At 42.7% G+C, this 21768-nt stretch overlaps 2 protein-coding genes across 3 annotated transcripts in view; one reads left to right on the top strand and one right to left on the bottom strand.

Annotated features, from left to right (window-relative positions):
* Positions 1-21768, bottom strand: part of LOC310863866 (keratin, type II cytoskeletal 8-like) — a 442956-nt gene that overhangs the window by 210265 nt on the left and 210923 nt on the right. The gene's annotated exons all lie outside the window — the stretch shown is intronic.
* The window catches only part of quob (quattro b), a 46752-nt gene continuing 39789 nt past the window's right edge, over positions 14806-21768 (top strand). For both annotated transcript variants that reach the window (XM_083770875.1, XM_083770874.1), the window contains exon 1: positions 14806-15122. In XM_083770875.1, the coding sequence (XP_083627001.1) occupies positions 15120-15122 (3 nt within the window). In that variant the 5' untranslated portion in view covers positions 14806-15119. The remainder of the gene's footprint in view (positions 15123-21768) is intronic.

The raw sequence follows: 21768 nt of genomic DNA, 5'->3' as shown, positions 1-21768 counted from the left end.
ACACAGACACAGACAAAGAGAGAAAGGAATGGGCGGAATAACAATAAAGCGCTAAGGAGGACTTCTACCAATTATTCCGGTTCCAGTCGTTGAAACAAAAGGCTAGGCATACACACAGAGAATAACAAAATGTCATCATGCAGAATAGAGAAGTATACAGACAGCTGCTAAGTTGTTCCCTGAGCTACAGTACAGTATGTGTGGTGTACGGTAAACTGTCTCTATTTGTTTTCAAAGATTCTTTGATATAGCTAACCTTGAGACATTTCCATCCTCGCTCACACACATAAAGTTAGACAAGGTGAAAGCAAGGCATTGTGGGTACAGTAAGAAATGGACTGACTCTAAAGACAACTAGAGACAATAGTGTCACTTGTCAAAATAACGGAATTTCATGCGAGACATGCACAAAGAAAAGTGAAATAAAGAGGGAGTTAGACAACATGATGGTTTGATTGATTGAAATATTTATTAACAGTTTGTAGAATTTACAGTACATTTTAAGCACAAACTCAATACAAAGACTGTCAACTGTGAGTGGACGACCCAATTAAGCATTACACGTGTTTACAACAGGGTCCACATTGTTCAATTCATCAAAACATTTAAAGACATACAAACATTTAGAGACATACAAATAGACATTTCTATGTAGCTAAAGAACAGAACAGGAATTCATCATATGGGAAGCAAAAAAGGGAAAAGATACAATATACAGTGAGGGAAAATGGGGTGGGGGGGTGGGGGGGATTCAGATTTTACAGAGGCCAGTTTGGAATTGCAGCCATCCGTAGGTGCCCTTTGAGAGCGGTTTTGAAGGAGTCAAGGGATTCACATGTCTTTATGACTGTTGGTAGGGCGTTCCACATTTTGGTGGCATAGGAGCGAAAAGAATTTAGTCCCTTGTTTGGAAATGGACTGACTCTAAAGACAACTAGAGACAATAGTGTCACGGAATTTCATGCGAGACATGCACAAAGAAAAGTGAAATAAAGAGGGAGTTAGACAACATGATGGTCTGACAGAGAATACAGAACAGAAGACACAGAGAAGAGGGAGTTAGACAACATGATGGTCTGACAGAGAATACAGAACAGAAGACACAGAGAAGCGACAGAGATGATACAGATGGGGGAGAGACTGAGAAAGAGGGGAGAAATGGGTGGGGGACGTTGACGGGTGATTTACAGGCAGACTTGTGGTTATAGTATTCTCATGCAGCTTGCATTATTGCCTCATTGCATTGTCTGAGTCTCGTTCTTTTCCCATGAAAATAAAAACTCATCATTTAGTTTAATTTCCATTACACAAATCAGTTGTTATTAATGGTGAGAACTTCATGTCCCATTCCATATTAACCCATTCTGACCGGGCACCCATTTTGGTGTCCGCATCATGTTATGCTTTAGCTATTTAAAAATAGCAGATCTACAAGCTCATATCGCGCCACCGAGTGGCGCGATACGAGCTTGTAGGTCTGCTATTTTTGAAAAATCGAACAGCGACTGACATTTTTTGAATCTGATCTCAGGTCAGAATGGGTTCATCAGACCAGTGTGTGTCCGGCGGAAACCTCGTATGAATCTGATCTCAGGTCAGAATGTGTTATAAATGACAATAAGTCACCATGAAACTTGTACTCTTATAGACTTTGTAGCAGAAGACAGGCCACTTTGCATAGCATTGCTGGGGATATTGCACTGACAATCGTCTCTTTGCTATGCATCGATCCCAGATTCCCAGTGGGTAACAGGAAAGGTGAGCAACAAAACATTCTGTACTAGGTCAAACTGGGCATCTACTGGGAAATGTGGGCATACGGAAGAGTGGGCACTTTGTGGGCACCAAAACAGATTAGGCACCTGGAAAACTGGGCACTAGGAGGAGTGGGCACTATAGGGAACTGTGGGCACCAACACAGAGTGGGCACCAGACCTTGGAAGAGTGGGCATGTGTATTACTGGAATGCTCTCCCCCACTCCTCCCTAGGCTAGTGGCCACTGGCCAGTCATCCCCCAATACATGTTGCCCAGGTTTAAAGTGCCACCTTTCCTGCATTCTTTTGCCCAGCATTGACTTGGTTATTGCATGGGTGAAATAGCCATGGTCTCTCTTTCTCTCTCTCTCTCTCTCCCTCCCTACCTTTCCCTCTGTGTAGATCCTCTGTCCTCTCACCTAGGTCGCCATAAAACGGACATTTATTTCTTCAGGCATCAGACTCATCCCTGTCATGCCATGAGAACTGTATGTTGTTAATGATAGGTATTTTTCTTTGGTAGATCTGTGTTTTTGGTGGATGACGGTTCTTATGTGATCTATGACCCGGTGTTCCCTATGGTCTTGCAGAATCATGGATTATGAATTGCCCTGTGACTGACATTTGATGTCCCTCTGTCCCACTGACTTTAAAATAGTAACACCTCTCCCCTAGCCAGTGTCTTGATATGAATTGTTTTGTTTCCCGATTGCCATAACGTAACATGTTTTTACAGGCTTGTATTATACTAACTGCACTCATAGTGACGTCCTTGCATTATCTGTCTCATTTAATCAGTCTCCATGCGGTGTCTTCTCAGTCATTGAGTTAGGATACGGTAGGCGCTGTTTTAATTCAACATGCATCTGCTGTGTTATCAGTCTAGTTTGACCCTGGCCTAGTAACTCAGTGCAGGAAAAGACGTTATCTACAGTTTGCCTTGCAACGCCTGCCTAAGCGCTCTCCAGGCCTCAATGGGCATTCATGTGCTGGTCCAATGAGCACTCGACAATCAGTGCTACAGCCAATGAATGTCATGTCATCCATGTTTATGCCATAATATGTTTTCATCTGTCCCTTTGTAAACAAATATGCATGTTTTTTGACCTTGTTGTTCAACACATTTTCCGGGGTATTGATTACGGTATGCTATATTAACCATGTTCGATTTGAACATGGGAAGAGATCGTTGTGAAACGCTGTCCGGATGGCATGTCTTCTTCTCTCCCGAAACAATGGTGAATATATCTGATTGAACCTCCCTCTAAGTTCTGCTTGTCTGAGTTCTCTTCATTGTGTCCGTCAATTCATTCTAAGGTATATTGGTTAACTCTGTTATACTCTGACTTTTACTCATTATAGCCTAAAAGGTTTTTACATCCATTTCTGTAAAGTTACAAGCCCTCTGCTTCTATTCTGGTAAAGAGTATTTATGGTACTTAGATTACTTTCTAAAGTATTTATTCCGTTCCGGTGCTCCGGAGCTCTCTCTAGCTCCAAGCTCTCTGCTATCGAAGCTTTTCCTTATTTATCATAGTCTTTATTTTAATACAGTCCTTTAAAGTATTTTAGAGATAAAATACCCATCGGTTAACACAAAATAATAATAAACAATCAACAAATTGCATCACATAACATAACATGGATAGACCAGAGGATAAATGAAAATACAAGAACAAGACATGTATGTGTCCATCAAACATATAATATAAATCCAGATTTAGACCCTCGTAGAGTCTAGTCTTAATTCCCCTGAGCATACTGGACGGACAGCGGGTACCGTACTAACCGCAGTGCTCTGAACATGTACAAATGCAATATATAAGGTGCTTTTTTGACCGGTTGACCTCGTCACAGAGGACCCAAGGCAGGCAGGCCAGGAAGTCGGTTGGATCGGTGCTTGTCCAGAACCGCCAATGTGTATCTATGTATCTTTGCTTTGCATACCATCCAACCGATCCACTTCAAACTTGACATGGCCTACAATGGGTATTGCACAACCCCAGGGGCATGCATTCCCAACGGGCGTCTGCACAGAATCTCTGCATGTCGGGGTTAAGGATAGGGTTAGGGTTGTTTATTGATGGATTCAGCCCTCATAATCTGAACCTAATCTCTACTGAGTTTTTAATTTGACCTGTTATTTTGCCTTTGCCGACAGAAGGAGATAAAGTGGGTCGTCCATGCAACTCACAACTATGTGCTCTCTCTCTCTCACACTCACACACACACACACACACACACACACGCACACTGACACTGACACACACACACACACACACACACACACACACACACACACACACACACCTGTTGTCCTCTGCTTGACCTGTAACAACATTTTTTCCTGTCTGGCTATCTCCAACTCAGCTCTATGTTTGGGCCTGGGTGTTTCCCATGGCCCAGCAGCAGCAGGCCTTGTTTTCATATACTGCTCTCTCCCAAAACACCATTGTGTCCACAGCTTTGCTTATACAAGCCAGAAACATTCACAAGTTAGACTAAAGCACCGTTAGTTAACAACTTTGGAGCAGCATCTTCTTGGGTGTTCTTGGTGCTTTTTGAAAGACCGGTTCGAAATTTCACAGTATTATTAGACTGAGACGTGTAGCACTTCACGTATATACAGATATTGGAGTGTCGTGTGTCAAATATGCGACCGTTTATTTGCCTTCTTTTCCAAGTTTGCAACCATATCCTACTCACTTTCCTCCTGTTTTGAATAACTTGAAGCTGAACTCTCCCTCGTTTTAATCATTGTTGTTTTGCTCAGTGAACACAATATTTTATTTTAGTTTAAACTTTCAGCCTGCAATGCACATATCTTTCTTTTTATTGTCTCCACCAGGCCGAAGGCATGGGGGGAGAGTATGTTTTGCACTCCGTCCGTCCGTCCGTCCGTGTGTCCGTCCGTCCGTGAGCAGCTAATCTCGGCCACCGTTAACCCGGTCGATGCCAAATTCTGCACACACACTCCCTGGATGCCAACCATGAACCTCTGCCCCAGACTTTCCACAACGGCCTGTTATAGCGCCACCAGGAGGCCGCTTTGTGCAAAACAAGTTTTTGCACAGTACACCTACAGATTTTGTCCAAACATCACGCAAATTGGTACACAGTCTCTCTAGAGCCATTCAACGAAACCGGTCTTTCACATTTCTCACACTCCATCCTGATTGGTTAACATTGGCTTCCAAAGTTCACAGGAGTGCTCAGTTTCAAACAAAATGCTACAAACACATCGCGTGATTTCCGTGAAATTGTGCACGCACATTCCCACAAGGCCGAGGACGAAATGCCACATGAACAATTTCAACTCAGCCTCAAGGTGGCGCTATAACTGGCCGAAAAGTGTTTTTACCTCTAACTGCACGGATCTGTGGATAACTTTCTATGCCAACTCCCTAGAGGCCAAGGAAAAACCTTTGCCTGGTATTTTTCACATCTGCTCTTTATAGCGCCACCAGGAGGCCGACATATGTAAAACACATTTTCTATTATTACTCCTTCAGATTTTATCCAAATTTCACGCAAATCGGTACACATGATCTCCATAGTCATGTGATCAAGACAGGTTTGTTTGATTTCTCATATTCCATCCTGATTGGCCACAATTGGCTCCTACAGTTTTCAGGAGTAGCCCGCTTTGTACAAATCGCCACAACTCCTCAACGCAGCATCCGATTGCGATGAAACTGTGCACGCATATTCCCACTAGGCTGAGGAAGAATCCTGGTGGAGACCTGTGCCCAGAAGGGCACTTTTTCTAGTTATTATTATAATTTATTTGCTTTGCTCTGTCTGCTGTTGTAAATGTAGCACCTGCTTCCAGGACTGGTCCGAGACCCAGCAGTGGTCAGCTGAGGTCATGGCCTCTCTTAGCACCATGGAAGTCAGGAAGACACATGGGGACGGGGAACTAAAGTAAAACATGTGAACACCCTCGGTAAAGGGCTCTCACTGGAGGACCCTACATTCACATCTGACAATAATCAACACTGCACCTCAATTTTTATATCCCTCTCGTGACCAACAGAGTGTATTCCACAATTCCACTATTTTTAGGCTTCCACTTGAACTTGAATTTTGAACTGGATCTCTGTAGTGTAAAACAATGACAACTCATACCAGTTATAATTTTTTTATCATAACTTTACATACAATCACCCACTTCAACTTAGAATACATTAGACCTCTAACTAAAGTACCCATATGGAAACCTACATTGAATCCAGACAATTAAAAATATAAAACAGTGCAGTATGACGTGTAGAGATGTTTCCATTTCAGCGGATGTCTTTAATGCAATCATCCTCATCCAGCAGAGCATTGAGGAACCCATTAATCTCAGTGTCCAATCCACAAAGCTTTCACACAGATAGATTCAGGGCTTCGTGCCGTTTACAATGCAGCTGAGTAGAAATATCCTGCAGAGGATGTTGTTTTCCTAAATGGATTTGTTGTTCACGTTGTGGATTTGCTGTAAACAGGATTTGGTATAATGTGATGACGTGAAGACAGTATTATCTGGGATCATCATTCAGGAGAGGATGTCTCAACTGCAGAAGTGGAAGAATCCACAGATTAAACTCTAATACAGTGTGTTTTATGTACAAGGATTATATTAATTAAATCCTACTAGAAAGCTCTGGCTGTTGTTGATAGTGTTCATTATTTGTCAATCATGGCTGTTTTTGCCATTGGTAATTACTTTCTCTACTGTACTTTTTCAAGTCACCATCTAGACGTGTAAATATTTTACACTTCAAAACTAGATGTCTGTTAGAGTCATGACTTGTAATTTATGAGTCTTCAAGGTAAAGTATAAGTGATGATGTCGGTCATATATTCCAAAGGGGCTGTTGTAGTTTTAATAAAACGTGTTATTATAAAGTCTCAATGGGGACAAAGTGCTCAAAGTGGGGCCAGATGGAAAGCAATTTAGAGTGCTGGAAAAGTTTGGGTCTTTTACAAGCCATAAGAATGGAATGTGATTGGTGGAACCTGATGGAGTGATTGATGGAATGATGGATTTACAATCACAGCCGAGACATGCATTTAGGAAGCTTTGGTGTCATCACGGGGAAGTCTGCTAATAGAGGGAATTAAAGGGATTGTGACATAAAAAAAAAGGTTTTGGAATTGTTCTTATTTTCTTTAGGTTTTCTAATCTCAATTTCACCCAAAAAACATGAACCTTTAACATTCAGTAGATTTTCTGTGATCTGGGGTTTTCTGGCTCAAACAGGTGCTCTGATTTGCCGGCAGTAAGTGATGTAAGACCCTGCAAATCCCATATATGTCAATGGGATTTGCCAGCAGATGTCACTGTTTTCACTGTGTTGCCTGTTTTCATTATAGCTCAAAAGGCTTCCAAACCCCAAAGAAAACTTCAGACCACAGAAAATCCACTGAATGTTCAAAGTTCAGGTTTTTTGGGTGTAATTGAGGTCATAAAACCTAAAATAAAAAATAAAATGAAAATGAATGTCATAAAACCTTTAATGCACGTGACATCATCATCAAACCCGGAAGTTATGCAGGAATTCCCACTGAGTGGCAAAAAACTACTTTCAGGCCTTGACAGCCCAATGCATCCAAACAGAGAAGTCCTTTCTGATTGCATTAAACAACGTTAAACAATGTTAAACTCACTTTGCATGTTGCTTTGCCACTCGATTTGCCACTCGATGTGCCATTCACTTTAAGCATGCGCATACCCTTAGATGGACATACACAAACACATACACGGCAAGCATGTATTGTGCGCTGTGCAAGCGCGCACGCGCGCACACACACACACACACACACACACACACACAGTCACACACACACACACACACACACACACACAGTCACACACACATGCATACACACCGAAATCCCCCTTCAGCCTTTTGGAATGCACTTGAATGCAAAGCTTTCTCTAGTCGACCTTTATTTTCTGTGAAGCATCACGCAGTGACACACAGCAGTCACAACATGTCTTCAATCCACTCAGGAATACCACACACACACACACACACACACACACACACACACACAGACACACACACACACACACACACATACACACACACCCAAACACATCTGGGGTGTAGACAGATAGAGGCTGGGAACTGGGACCAGGCATGGGCCGCTATCCCTTCTGTTTGTGGAAGGAGTGCTAACCGGCAGACAATGTCTAAATTGTGCCCGGGGGGGGTGGGGGGGGGCGGCACCTAATCTCCACAGGCCCGGGCTGAGCAGGAAATGATGTCACAGACATAGCAGCAGATCTCCAGACGCAGATAAGGGCGCGCTCTCTCTCTCTGGGAACGTGAGCGCAGGGACAGACAGACAGCTCCATTGTCTTCTGCTTCCGCCTAACATCTTGTCCACATCAAACATCACAGATTACCGGCGGTGACACGAATGCTCTTCAGTGGTTTGGCATTGAGACCCATGTGCACGTCATTGTAATGTCACTGAAATGTCGAGCAGGTTTTGGGGGTCGACAAAATGTAGGTGGGGGGGATTTGCAGTGGCGTGCACAGATAGACACTAGGGGGTGCTAGAGCACCCCCTGCCCTTTTGGCAATGTGCTAAAAAAAAAAAAAAAAAAAAAAAAATCTTTTTTTTCTCAATTTGTAGTGTGTGGACCATGCGGTGACATTGATCAAATATTGATAAAAAACGCTTCTACTATATTATTTAGGCCCCCACAATCTAAAGCTATGTTTCTATGTCAGTGGTTCTTCGATAAATAAATAAAATAGCAGACCTACAAGCTCGTAGCGTGCCACTCGGTGGCGCGCTATGAGCTTGTAGATCTGCTATTTTTCAATAGCTATAAAGCTCCAAAATGGGTTCCCGCCCCAAAATGCGCTGCACAAGGTGCCCTTTTTTTTCACTTGAGCACCTGCCCCTCTAAATGTCTGTGCACACCACTGGGGATTTGGCACTAAATGAAGCAGTTGGTCTGTCTGTGTATGTAATAAAAAAAAGAAAGCTGACTCACAAAGTTAATGAATACGTGTTTGGAGAGCAAATAAATAAATACATAAAGAGAGCTAATTGATTCCAGAGCTGATCCAGTGGGGGTATCACCACCAAGGGAGAGGTGGTACGGTACAGTATGTGCCCACTCCATCATGGTAGCATTTCTGTGCATGTTGTACACTCACCGTGAGTCACACTTTAATAGACCCAACTAGACAGTCAGATATGTGGCTGCCTGGCTGCTGTGTCTCAGTCTGCATGGGAGGTCATCAGGGGGGGAAGCAGGAGAATTGGAAAGAGGGAGGGCTGTTTGTTTGGAATACGGTAAATCACTGCCTTAGGGGTGTCCCACTCATTTGGATGGAATACAAGGAGATGGAGCGGAAGTGTACAAGGGGGCCGCTGTGGTCTCAGTGTGTAGACAGTTGTGCAGCATCATTTTTAATTTCAAACTGCTCGGTCGCGAGGGGGCCTCCAGATGGCTGCTCTCGAGAAGAAAGGCCAAACGGCTAGTGAGATACTGCCGTCCACTCAATCTGGAGTAGACACTGCTATTTGTGGTTACTGTATGTCATGTGCGTGCGTGCGTGCGTGCGTGTGTGCGTGCGTGCGTGCGTGCGTGCGTGCATGCATGCATGCAAATGTAAAATGTGTTTTGTCTTGTGCGTGTGTTTGTATTTATGCAGATGTTCAAGTCATTAAATGTGTATATATTATATTTACTAGGTTGTGTAATATGTTTGCAAGGGCGTTCGCTTACGACAACTTCCTGTCTCGGGCAATATCTCAATATCTTCACTCTGTGAATTTCCCTGTCTAGTTATGTCTGGGGTGTGTGTGTGTGTGTGTGTGTGTGTGTGTGTGTGTGTGTGTGTGTGTGTGACTGTGTGTGTGTGTGTGTGTGTGTGTGTGTGTGTGTGTGTGTGTGTGTGTGTGTGTGTGTGTGTGCTGTGTGTGTGTGTGTGTGTGTGTGTGTGTGTGTGTGTGTGTGTGTGTGTTTGTGCTGTGTATACATACAGTATTTGTGTTTTAGTCTACATTTTATAAGCCCTCTATCTATAAGTTCCACACAGTCAGAGCACACACACGCACGCACAGTCGCACACATACACGTGTGCACACACATGCACACACACACACACACACACACACACACACACACACACACACACACACACACACACACACACACAACCTCTCTCTCTTTCTCTCTCTCTCTTGGTGGAGATGGACGGCCCATCTGGTTTCCATGAAGCAGGGATCAGAGCTGAGTGTCAGCCTGCTGTGGCCTCTTTCATCCTGCCTGCCCTCTGTCTCAGCAGCATGTTTCTGGTCAAGAGGAAACCTCAATGAGGGAGACGAAAACAAAAGCAGACGGCTCTCTCTTTTTACACGGGCACGCAACGGCCTCTTATTATACTCTAAACAGTCACATACTGCAGGCAATGGTCACACTATGCAATGGTCTCTCTTTTTACATGCAGGGTAACACAATCACAGACTCAAAAGAATGTGTTTAGGTTACTTTAAAACACAAAAAGAATATTACATAGTAGTATAGTACATATTACATGCAGGTACTTGCCAACTGTGGCCGAAACGTTGTACCATGCCATACTGTATGTACCTGTGTTTTAAAGTAAACTAAACACTTAGGAACAATTGACTATAGACTATGGCCGCTATGACACAGCGGACAATTTGCTCTCACGTCATATTTGAAATTGCCATTTCATTATAACTTAACTAGTCCTTACTCGTTCGAATATATGAACACAAAATTATGTACAGGGATGGGCACAACATTAATGATATTATTAGGCAGTTATTAAGCATGCCATCGGACTCACAGAGGTGTCTTTCTCTCTCATACATACACTCACGCACATGCGTACACACTTTTTTTTTTTTTCCAGTTCACACCTGTGTGAACTGAGTGGTGCAACTCCCCCCTCCTCTCTCTCTCTCTCTCTCTCTCTCTCTCTCTCTCTCATTATCAGGCAACAGTGCAGCACTAATACTATCTCTCTCTCTCTGTTGGCACAACAGCACCCCTACTGGTAGTCAGTCATACTGGTGCTCATGCTCATGAACACATAGGTGAACAAGTAAGACCTGCAAACGCGGGAAGCGAACGCAGCTCGTAAATTGCAATAACAACAATTGGAATAAATTACTTACTTTTTTTTTCTTTTTAGTTAGTAATTTTTTTAAGTTTTCTACTGTGTTTGTGTGTATGTGTGTGTGTGTGTGTGTGTGTGTGTGTGTGTGTGTGTGTGTGTGTGTGTGTGTGTGTGTGTGTGTGTGTGTGTGTGTGTGTGTGTGTGTGTGTGTGTGTGCTACAGCTGCGCCCTCTGGTGGCGGGCGGGTGGTGTCACAGCGGGACAGACAGACAGACACACACACAGACAGACAGACAGACACGATCTGCAGGGTCTCATAGTTAGTGCTCATTGCATTCGCAACAACACATAGGCGGACACTGACATTGCTGTTCCTTGGAGTGGTTGCACCACTCAAAAAAGGAAAAAGGAAAGTCCAAGCCAAGGCACAAGTTGTCAAGTCCATTTGACATGATTAACAACAACAAGATGCTGTCACTGTGTCCAGCGCCAGCAACACACGTATGCAACCCATTGTTCTGAACTAACAATCCAAGACTGCCAACTGCATGCAACAGTCTCTCTTTTTGCATGGGCAACTGATGGGTTATCAGCAACAGTCACAGCATGCACACTTGCTGTCACTTTTTACATGGTAACAGTCGCAAACTACATGGAACAGTAGAGACTAGAGAATGACATTGTGTGTTTAGAAAGGGAGTCTACCAACGCGCCTCAAGCCTGAAACGGCTGATCCGGTGCTTCACAGGTGCAGGGACATCAAAGTTGCATAAGGAGAAGAGACTGGAGCAGCACGGACATTTAGAGCCTTTTATTTAGGTGCTGAGTATACAAAACGACTAACGTTTCGACCTTGCGGTCTTCATCAGAGTCATGAAATTGACATTGTGTGTTTGTTTGGCTGTGAGTGTCTGTCAAGTTGGATACAGCATAAAATCCAAGCAGCGCAGCCAGGTGCTCTGTCGAGGCGCGGCCTGTTATAGAGTGGTCATTATCAAGTAATAACGTGTAATATGAAATTATAAGAAATAGGTAAATATTTATGAAACTATTATTTGGTCCAGTTTAGCTATGTTACTTATTCGTCTTAATGTATGTTGATAATACAGTACTGTATGTCAATGATGCTTGTATTATATGCAAATATACTGTTAGGTATTTTTCTTTTGTAGATCTGTTATTTTGGTGGATGACGGTTCTTATGTGATCTATGACCCGGTGTTCCCTATGGTATTGCAGAATCATGGATTATTAATTGCCCTGTGACTGTCTTTTGATATCACGCTGTCCCACTGACGTTAAAATAGTATGGTTCTGAGTTTCGATAGTAAGACTTCTCCCCTAGCCAGCGTTAAGAACTGTTTTGTTTCCGTTGGCCATAACACCCAGCCTCTGTGTTTTTGCCCTTGAAAGTTAGTATTCGCTCTAACAGACTGGTAAACTGCACTCAATGACGTGATGCCCTGTCCCCCGGTTCCACTAACTGATATTGCAGGTCCGGACTATCTCTGCCCCGTGAGATAGTTCCTGTGTGCAATATTCGTGACGTCTTGCATTATCTGTCCATTTGTAAACAAATATGTTTTTTAACCTTGTTGTTCAACACATTTTCCGGTGTATTGATTACGGTATGCTATATCAACCATGTTCAATTGAACATGGTCAGAGATCGTTGTGAAACGCTGTCCGGATGGCATGTCTTCTTCTCTCCCGAAACAATGGTGAATATATCTGATTGAACCTCCCTCTAAGTTCTGCTTGTCTGAGTTCTCTTCTTGTGTCCGTCAATTCATTCATTCAAGGTATATTGGTTAACTCTGTTATACTCTGACTTTTACTCATTATAGCCTAAAAGGTTTGTACATCCATTTCTGTAAAGTTACAAGCCCTCTGCTTCTATTCTGGTAAAGAGTATTTATGGTACTTAGATTACTTTCTAAAGTATTTATTCAGTTCCGGTGCTCCGGAGCTCTCTCTAGCTCTAGCTCTCAAGCTATCGATCCTATTATATAGTTATTAATTTAATACAGTCCTTGCATTTATGATGGGAAAAAAACCCATCATATACCTGGCAACAAACATTAATATGCTAATTTTGATGTTGCGTTTTCCTCACTATACACAATACAGTAACAGAGAAAACATTGAGCAGTGAGATTTAATATCTCACTGCTCAATGTTTTCTCTCCTTCTGAGAACATTTGTCGTTAACAATAACAAGTAGATTATAACACAAAGATTCACATGCCTTGGTGAATCATTGCTTTATTAGTAGTGGTGAAGGACAGAGGATCGAGGAGCAGAGAGAGTAGGAGTACCTGCTGTCTATCCACAAACATCTGTCTCTCACACTCTGTTAGGACACATCTAGACACATCTGCCAAAACCGCATGCAAGCAGGGTCTAGCCCTCTGCCAAGCCAGAGAGTAGGAAGGAAGGAAGAAAGAAAGAAAGAAAGAAAGAAAGAAAGAAACAGATGTTGTGAGCGTGTGAAAAAGATAGGTAGGTGTTCCACATTTCAAAAAGCTAACCTACATATTTTGTGGTTTGGTGCGAAAGACAGATTAGCATGTTTTTTTCTCTGTCTGAAGAAAAACATGTGTGGAATGTTTGAGTGACTGCTGAAACCACAGAGAGACAAGTCATAAGCCCTCGATCCTTACTGCATCTGCAACCTGTTGAATATTCTTCAGCCTCCATTTTCATATAAACAAGTTTGATTATATCTCTCGCTCTGAAATGCAAACGTCAACATCACGCGAGGTCTGGATTTTGGAATCATCATATGCGAATAGATATGGGAGACCAACCGAGAACTACTGCGTCAAAACGAGTTCAACCGGCACATTGATTTGACTTATTTTGACACGGGGCAAAGAAAAACAAACATGGGGGTCTGTCAATCTCTCCTCCTTCAAGGAATGTTGGAGGGGTCCTGCTATAGGTTCTTTTCTGGAAGGGTCTTGGGTTTCACACTGTTCTGACCCTACAGCCCCAGACCAGAGGGTGTAGCTCCGTACATTCCTGCAGTGCTGTGGAAGCAGGCCTGCCAGCTCTCTCTCTTCACTGCCTGGCTGGAGCTTCTGCAGGGAAGCCCCCTTCCTTCTGCTGTCTCTTCCCTTTGATGTGAGTAAAACCCTGGGCAGTCCGTCAGAGGAGAGCGGCGGAAGACCGGAAATGAGAAAGCCCAGGGCAGACAGGGGAAGACTATCGGGGACACAGATATAGAGGAGAAAGACTGACTTAACTCCCCTCCTGAAAGCCCTCTGTGATTAAAATAGAGAGACAAGGGGCCACAAAGGAGGGGTTAGATTTCTGCAGCCCTCTGATGCAGGGCTAAAGGAGGGTGCATGTGTGTGTGTGTGTGTGTGTGTGTGTGTGTGTGTGTGTGTGTGTGTGTGTGTGTGTGTGTGTGTGTGTGTGTTGGGTGTGTGTGTTGGGTGTGGGTGCGTGCGCGGCTGCACGCACACCCTGCTGTAGATATGGGTCACTGTCAAAGTGGGTGGGATGACTATATTCAAATGAGTGTTCATACGCATTCAGATGTTTAAGAGAGGTTCTGCCAAATTCAAGTAACAGTTGTGTGTGTGTGTGTGTGTGTGTGTGTGTGTGTGTGTGTGTGTGTGTGTGTGTGTGTGTGTGTGTGTGTGTGTGTGTGTGTGTGTGTGTGTGTGTGTGTGTGTGTGTGTGTGTGTGTGTGTGTGTGTGTGTGTGCGCGCGCGCGCGACTGCGCGTGCATGCGTGCGTGTGTGTGTGTGTGTGTGAAAGTGAGAGAGAGAGTGCCAGTGTGAGAAGAAAAGTATGAAAAGCCTAGAGGGGGATTTCCTCTGAAAGGGAAAGCTTTTCTTCTCCTCCCCCTCTCATTCTCTCTCTCTCTCTCTCTCTCTCTCTCTCTCTCTGTCCCTCCTTCCCTCTGTCTTAACCCCATTCCAAACACTCAGAGCACACAGAGCAACAGAGCCGGCAGTGAATCAACAGGCAGCGTGACTCTCGGGCTGCTTGTTTCTCAGTCAGTCATACTTGTTGAACATCTTGGAAGAATGGGAGCTACCTTTACTGTTTCACTCTAAGTCAACTGTATGACATTGACATGTGGAGACACTGTATAGCATGAAACTAAAGGCTGTTGTTGATACTCTAAACATGACAGGACTCTAGCTTCCATAATAGTGACCAGTGAAGTTGACTGGAGAGAGGATACTCAGGATCCAAACATGAACCAACTTTCAACTGGCTAGAGGACACACACTTCTGCTAAGATGGTAGAGTAATCAGCTTTATTTGACCTTGTTGTCGTTGCCTTATGTTTAATGAGTCCTGCGGTGAATGTGGTGTTGAGGACAAGCGGCTTTGTTGTGAGGCTGTGGCTCCTCGTGCATGACTGATGTTGTGTTGGTAATTAATGTTTGGTAAGCCTACACTGCACAGTCCTGATCGTTAAGTGTGTACAAAGTAGACCCTTTATAGGTCCCAACATTGTACACTTGTACAGTGTAGCCTACTTAAAGAAAACACAGATAGAGCCTTGGAAATAGCATTCAATGTTAGTGTACTGTATATTCCTTTGCTTTTGGGTACAGGAGTAAGAGTGTACCATCACTATACTGAACAACTTTACTACGGAGAGTTTGTGAAACCCTACATTTTCAGTACAGCACAGCTGACAGTCAATGCAATCTCAAAAGGTTTGTCGTTGTCCTAAGCACAGTAGGTGGGACTTGCTTCAAATGAGTTCACCATATGAGGCTTCTCACATATGAGAGACAGATACAGGGACAGCACATTCTTTTGTCTTGCAGCACTTGCAGGATATAATTGGGGTGGATGACACACATTCTTGAGAGGAGTTGTATTTTGCAGTATATATTATAGGGGGTTTTGCGTCCGCACATAATGTGATTCTTCAACTCAATGGGTTGTTTTAAAAAGGTTCAACCACCAAATCCGCAGGGTATTTTATGACTAGGGGACTAATCCTGGTCACAATAGAGTTTAATTAATGACCATAGTTAAACCACAAGAAAAGAATGTTAGTTTTGAAGATGGTATTTTGGAAGCATAATGTGGTGTGTTTGAACTTTTTGGGTTGAGTTTATTGTTGCGTAAAATGACAAATAAAAGTAGATTGTGGACACCAGCTGAGAATGATGTGGCAACATTGTCAATCCGTCAAAAGCAACTGGACTGTAACATTCACCTTTTCCGTGGTTGAATTTACAGTAAACACAACCACAACCTAATGCACAGCAGAGGTGGAGGATTCATATATGTGGGGCGGCTCATCATTCTTTTTCACAATTGAAATGTCTAATTAATACTATTTTCCAACATTGCACTGATAGCATGGAGCTGTATGTCTTGTTATCCTACAAATGTTGAGGCCACATGGTGACTATAGTCTACAATACAAGCCCACTCACTGATACAAAAGGTTTTGGCTTCCAAGAAAATGTTTCCAAGCTGAAGAATGAAAGAGCTGTGAATGCCACAGTCATTCTGTACATTCCTTAAACACCCTCAGCTCTCTATTCCACATATCACCACTAATTAGGACTTTATGGATATTTGCTGATAGCCATTATCCTCACCATCTTCAGCAAATCGTTTCAGTCATTAAAAGTAGAGGACTTGAGCTGATGATGTGGCCATCACTGACCATCAGTCTCCAGCGATTGGACATTATTATTATCTATCTCTCTCTCTCTCTCTCTCTCTCTCTCTCTCTCTCTCTCTCTAACTGCAATTGTATTTTATTGATACTTCTTCTTTTTCCCCCAGAAAAACTATCTAGGCTTTACCCCATAAATTCTATTCAAATGTGCCAGAGAAGTGATGATGGCTTCAAGGAAAGCAGGAAGGAAGGATGTTTATAGAAGTCTAGACTTGGCAGCTTATCATGGCCACTACTGTAGGCTACTTTGTCCTTCCGTTAACATCTACTGCCGTTGTTTGAGCAGGTGTTACAACTCAAACCATGCTCTCTAGGAGTTCGTTCTTTGTATGGCTGCATTGTTTTTCCTTAGTGCATGCCTGATGTTATCTTCCTTGACCACCCCCCTCAACTCAAAGTCATTAACCTATCAGGCAGAGCTATTAGATTACTGTACTGAGTATGAACTGTACATGTATCTACAGTAAACAGTCACTACTGATACACACGCATGAAAAGTCCTGAACCCTTCCTGGCTGATCTTTTGAGTTAATGTATGACAGGAATATAGAAAAGTCAGTCAGAGTCAAGGTCAAATACATTCTTCTCAGGACAGCTCCAGTTTTTCTGTCAATGCAAACTTGGTGGTCTAGTAGTGCAGATGTTATTTGCAATGTGAATGCCGGCATCCGTTTGCAGCGAGTTTATTCAAAGTTAATGCAAATGGCTGAACCCTGGAGCGAGTGCTGCTCTTGGCATTCAGAAGCGCTCTGAGCCTTGCCAAAACATGTTTATACTGAGCTGAGTCTGTCTTCCATGCACCTAAGAAATGCAGAAATGTAGAAGAAAGCTATGTTTTGCAATGAATTAAAGAATACAAATAATTTACTTCACCAGGGAGCACTGAGTTCACCATTCCCAACATTTTGGAAGCCAAAATTACAGAGCATACATGTATACTCTAGTCTACATGTACAGAGGCATGCATTTGTGTCTGTAGGTACTGACTACCACCACAGAACAGATTACAATAGTGCACACCTATACTCTCCTGTCAGATTTGTAAATCAGTGCTATACAGTACAGTATACACTCACTGTGACTGTAGTAGACATATTGGCCTGGCCTCTGTCTGGGGTCAGCACTGAGTGTGTCTCTCTGTAAGCAGCCACGCGTGAGTCATCATGACATCCATGTCCAGCTAGTAACAAGTCAGCATACATGTCTCTGTAATACTACGGTCTCCTAGCAGCCAGCCAGTGCAACCCTCTGCTGCTCTTAGAGTAGAATGTGAGCCACAGTCCTACACACAGAATAAAAGTTAACGCTATTGCAAAATATGATGTGATGTGCAGGATGAAAATGTGTTATGTTTGCAGACATCTGTGTCGGAGTACTGATTTCTATTTTTGTTCAGGCAGTGAGTGCATGAGCCAATGTACTTCAGAGTTGTCATGGGAGCTTCAAACCATATTTTCAATGTTTATAATCTACATCACAAAAGTGGGTCAAACGAGATCGAGCCTGTGCAGTGTTTGGAAAGCAGAGCTATTTGCCAAGTGTTCAGGGGAAGTGGCTGAGTGGCTATAGGCTCTCTGTGACTTAGTGAATTCTTTCTAGAGATTTACTATAACAATTGTCACTTACTTCCCCTACAATAAGTAAAGTTTTAAGAAGTGCAATGTTGTGGCTTCTTTTAGAGGGGGACTGTGGTCATCACACATTTAGTTTCCACAACAGTAGTTTAAATTTGGCCTTGGTTGAATTTACTGTAAACCCAACCAAAAAACTCAACCTAATGTAAGCAACAGAGGAGGAGGATTCACACAACTGGGGGCGGCTCGTTGTTCTTTTCATCGTTCTTTTGACAGCACAGTGTTGTCCGTCTGTTATCCTACAGATGTTGAGGCCACATGGAGACTAGTCCACAAACCCACACTGTGATTGTGTTAGAAATGCTTTTGGCTTCCAAGAAAATCTGTCCCGACTCAAGAATGAAGAGCCGTGAATGCCAGAGCCATTCTGTACATTCCTTAAACACCCCCGGCTCTCTTACCATCCAACCACCACATATTATCACCACTATTAGGACTGTATGGGCTATTTGCCTATTAACTGTGACGGTTCAAATTCATAATGTGGGTATTGTACGTATTGTAACTTGGTATTTGTATTTGTATTTTTTCGTACATTCTGACTTTAGAAAATGCTTCAGTAAAAAGGGAGATGAGAACATAGAGAATGTGTTTTGTCATGTTAAGTGGTTGTGTAGCTAATGCTGGAGGTTTTCCACGGGCTGTTTATTTCCTTCTGTTTTCAAATTGTTGCATGTTTGCTTGGGTGTTTCACTAGATGTGAACCCTACAGGTTGTTGTTGCTGTTGTTGTTTTTTTGTTGATAGATTTTTGAGGTTTTGCATGCATGCAACCCAGCAGAGACCTTGCTTTGCATTCTGGCATCAGCGTGACTTTAGGTTGGCAGCAGGTGCAATGGACATGATGTTGTGTTTTTCCACAGTGAGAATGTGGCCCATCTCCCTTTTTTAACCACAGCCTTGGAACTGCATGGCACACAGTAAAGACCTCAGTGTTAATTTAACTCTGTAGCCAAATGGACCTATAGGAGTCCATTTGGTTACATTTTTATTTGTACACCCTCAGAGTAGCAATGGATGCATTTTCACTGACAATTTTATTGCAGTGGTGGGAGAGCTTCCAGGGTCATTCTGAAAAACGTTCACGAGTTGAAACATTCACTGCGTACTAACCTTGGCCAAAATAGGAGTGACGAGAACTTGAATCAATCCAGAGCTTTTCAATTACCTTGAACTGCTGGTGAAGTAATAGTCAATATAGTTGATGTCCACCGACATGACAGCAGGAGGATCCAATTATCCAGCTTATTGTCATCTCCAGCCGCCATCGTTTCTGTATGGCAAATGTCTGTAGTACGGCCTCCAGTGTTTAACTAATTCTGACCTGAGATCAGATTCATACGAGGTTTCCACTGGACACACACTGGTCTGATTAACCCATTCTGACCTGAGATCAGATTCTAAAAAATGTCAGTCGTTCTTTGATTTTTCAAAAATAGCAGATCTACAAGCTCATATCGCGCCACAGAGTGGCGCGATATGAGCTTGTAGATCTGCTATTTTTAAATAGCTAAAGCACGACATGATGCTAACACCAAAATGGGTTCCCGTTCAGAATGGGTTAACTAATTCCGTCATACTCAGATTCTGGTTACCCTGTAAATACAAGCCTATTGGCGTTACGATCCTGGAATCCTGTTTGATTTGATTTTTTATTTAGCACAATATAAAAACAATATAAAAATGAAATACCGGTACGTAGAATACAAAAAAGAAAGTGCTATGAGGAGGCAAGAATCCCAAAGGGCTTATACGAGGCCTCAACCTGAGTACAACAAAACATTTAAAGACGTTATGATTTGAAAACAATATAGGCCTACATGTTATTTACTTGTTTTGATTGATTGATTGAAATATTTATTAACAGTTTGCAGAATTTACAGTACAAAAGACTGTTAACTGTGAGTGGACGACCCAATTAAGCATTACACTTGTTTACAACAGGGTCCACATTGTTCAATTCATCAAAACATTTAGAGACATACAAATAGACATTTCTATGTAGCTAAAGAACAGAACAGGAATTCATCATATAGGAAGCAAAAAGGGAAAAGATACATATACAGTGAGGGGAAAGGGGGGGGGGGGGGGTGGGGTGGGGGGGATTCAGATTTGACAGAATTGCAGCCATCCGTAGGTGCCCTTTGAGAGCGGTTTTGAAGGAGTCAAGGGATTCACATGTCTTAATGACTGTTGGTAGGGTGTTCCACATTTTGTTTGTTGGCACAGACATTCCATTTGTGACGTGTCTAATTAAATGTGGAATTCCGCAGTGCTTCAAATATCTTTAAATCCTGATTTTTAAATCTATCTCAGCTTACCCACAGATAAATGCTTTTATTACTGCAACCTTATGAGGTGTGAGGGCAAAGGCAATACAACACCACAACCTTATGAGGTGTGAGGACAAAGACAACACCAAAACTTGAGACACTAGACTAGAGTATTGGCCTCTTCACCTCAGTAGTGTAGACTGCTTTCTTTGGAACTATAAAACCCACTGGAATACAGTCTCAGCCAATTCATCTAGAATTCGCACACTACGGTTGTTAGGGGGGGAGTACTTAGATGGGTGTTGGGTTCGTCCCGTCCTCTGGGTTTTATTTATTTATTGGGCAGTCAATGTTGAAAGTATTTAAGATGGCTTAGACTAAAAGCCATCTTAAATACTTTCAACCAAAGAAAGCTCTGGTCAGAGTTGTACAAGAGTTGTATCACCATACTGTACTGTACCAATCAACACCCGTTCTCTAAGTCAAGAAAGGGGGTTGGGGGTTGTAAGTTAATTTTAACACAGAAAACCTGGTTTCATGTTAAATGCATTTTTATAATTATCATCATATAAGATCTAAATGCATAACTTTTGGACTTTTGGTTAAGCCTCTGCTAAAAAGAAACCTTGAAAGAATTGCAAGTAAGATTATCTAGCTCTAACACCTGATACCCGTGGGGAAAGTATTCTTATCCATCCAACCAATCTGTGTCCAACTCTTCTCCTGAAACTGTATTTAACTGTTCTCTGATTGGATAATTTGTGTGTATTAGTCACTGCTTGTTTTGGGAGGAGAACTGTATGATTGTCTAATGTCCCACCATGACCTCATGCCCAACTCAGAGACTAAACAATTTGCTGTTATGTTATGTTGTTATGATTGGGTCGGTGGTGTCTAAAAGTTTGTAGCCTACTGATGAGTCAACAACAGGCCTACTGGCCTAGGTCACTCCTGACCTGGTTAAATACCTCCTGTAAGATAATTCTTACAGGAAGTCTGAGTTCAATGACGTCTCAGCACCTTGTTTATACTGCAGCTGAAATCCCGACCAGGACTTTCTTTGACCAAAGCCTGAGGCAATGTCTTTAATATGTGTAATTATATTTCTCGCTATAGCACATCACCTGAGGGCCTCTGTGGTATAGGACCTTTATAAGTATAACAGCCTCTGTCTAATCCACTCCAGCAAGTCAAGCCATGTCAGACAATGACCTTTGTCAAAGAATGAGGTTCTTCAAGAGTCCAGTGCTTGTTGAACAGAATTAAAGCACATGGTAGACTGGACAATAGCAGGCAGAGGCAAAGCCATATATTCTCTATCTATCGGGTAG

The sequence above is a fragment of the Protomyctophum parallelum genome, assembly GCF_964188405.1.
Source record: "Protomyctophum parallelum genome assembly, chromosome: 8".
Taxonomy (NCBI): domain Eukaryota; kingdom Metazoa; phylum Chordata; class Actinopteri; order Myctophiformes; family Myctophidae; genus Protomyctophum; species Protomyctophum parallelum.
The sequence above is the reverse complement of the archived record's forward strand: the minus strand, read 5'-3'. Positions and strand labels throughout refer to the sequence as shown.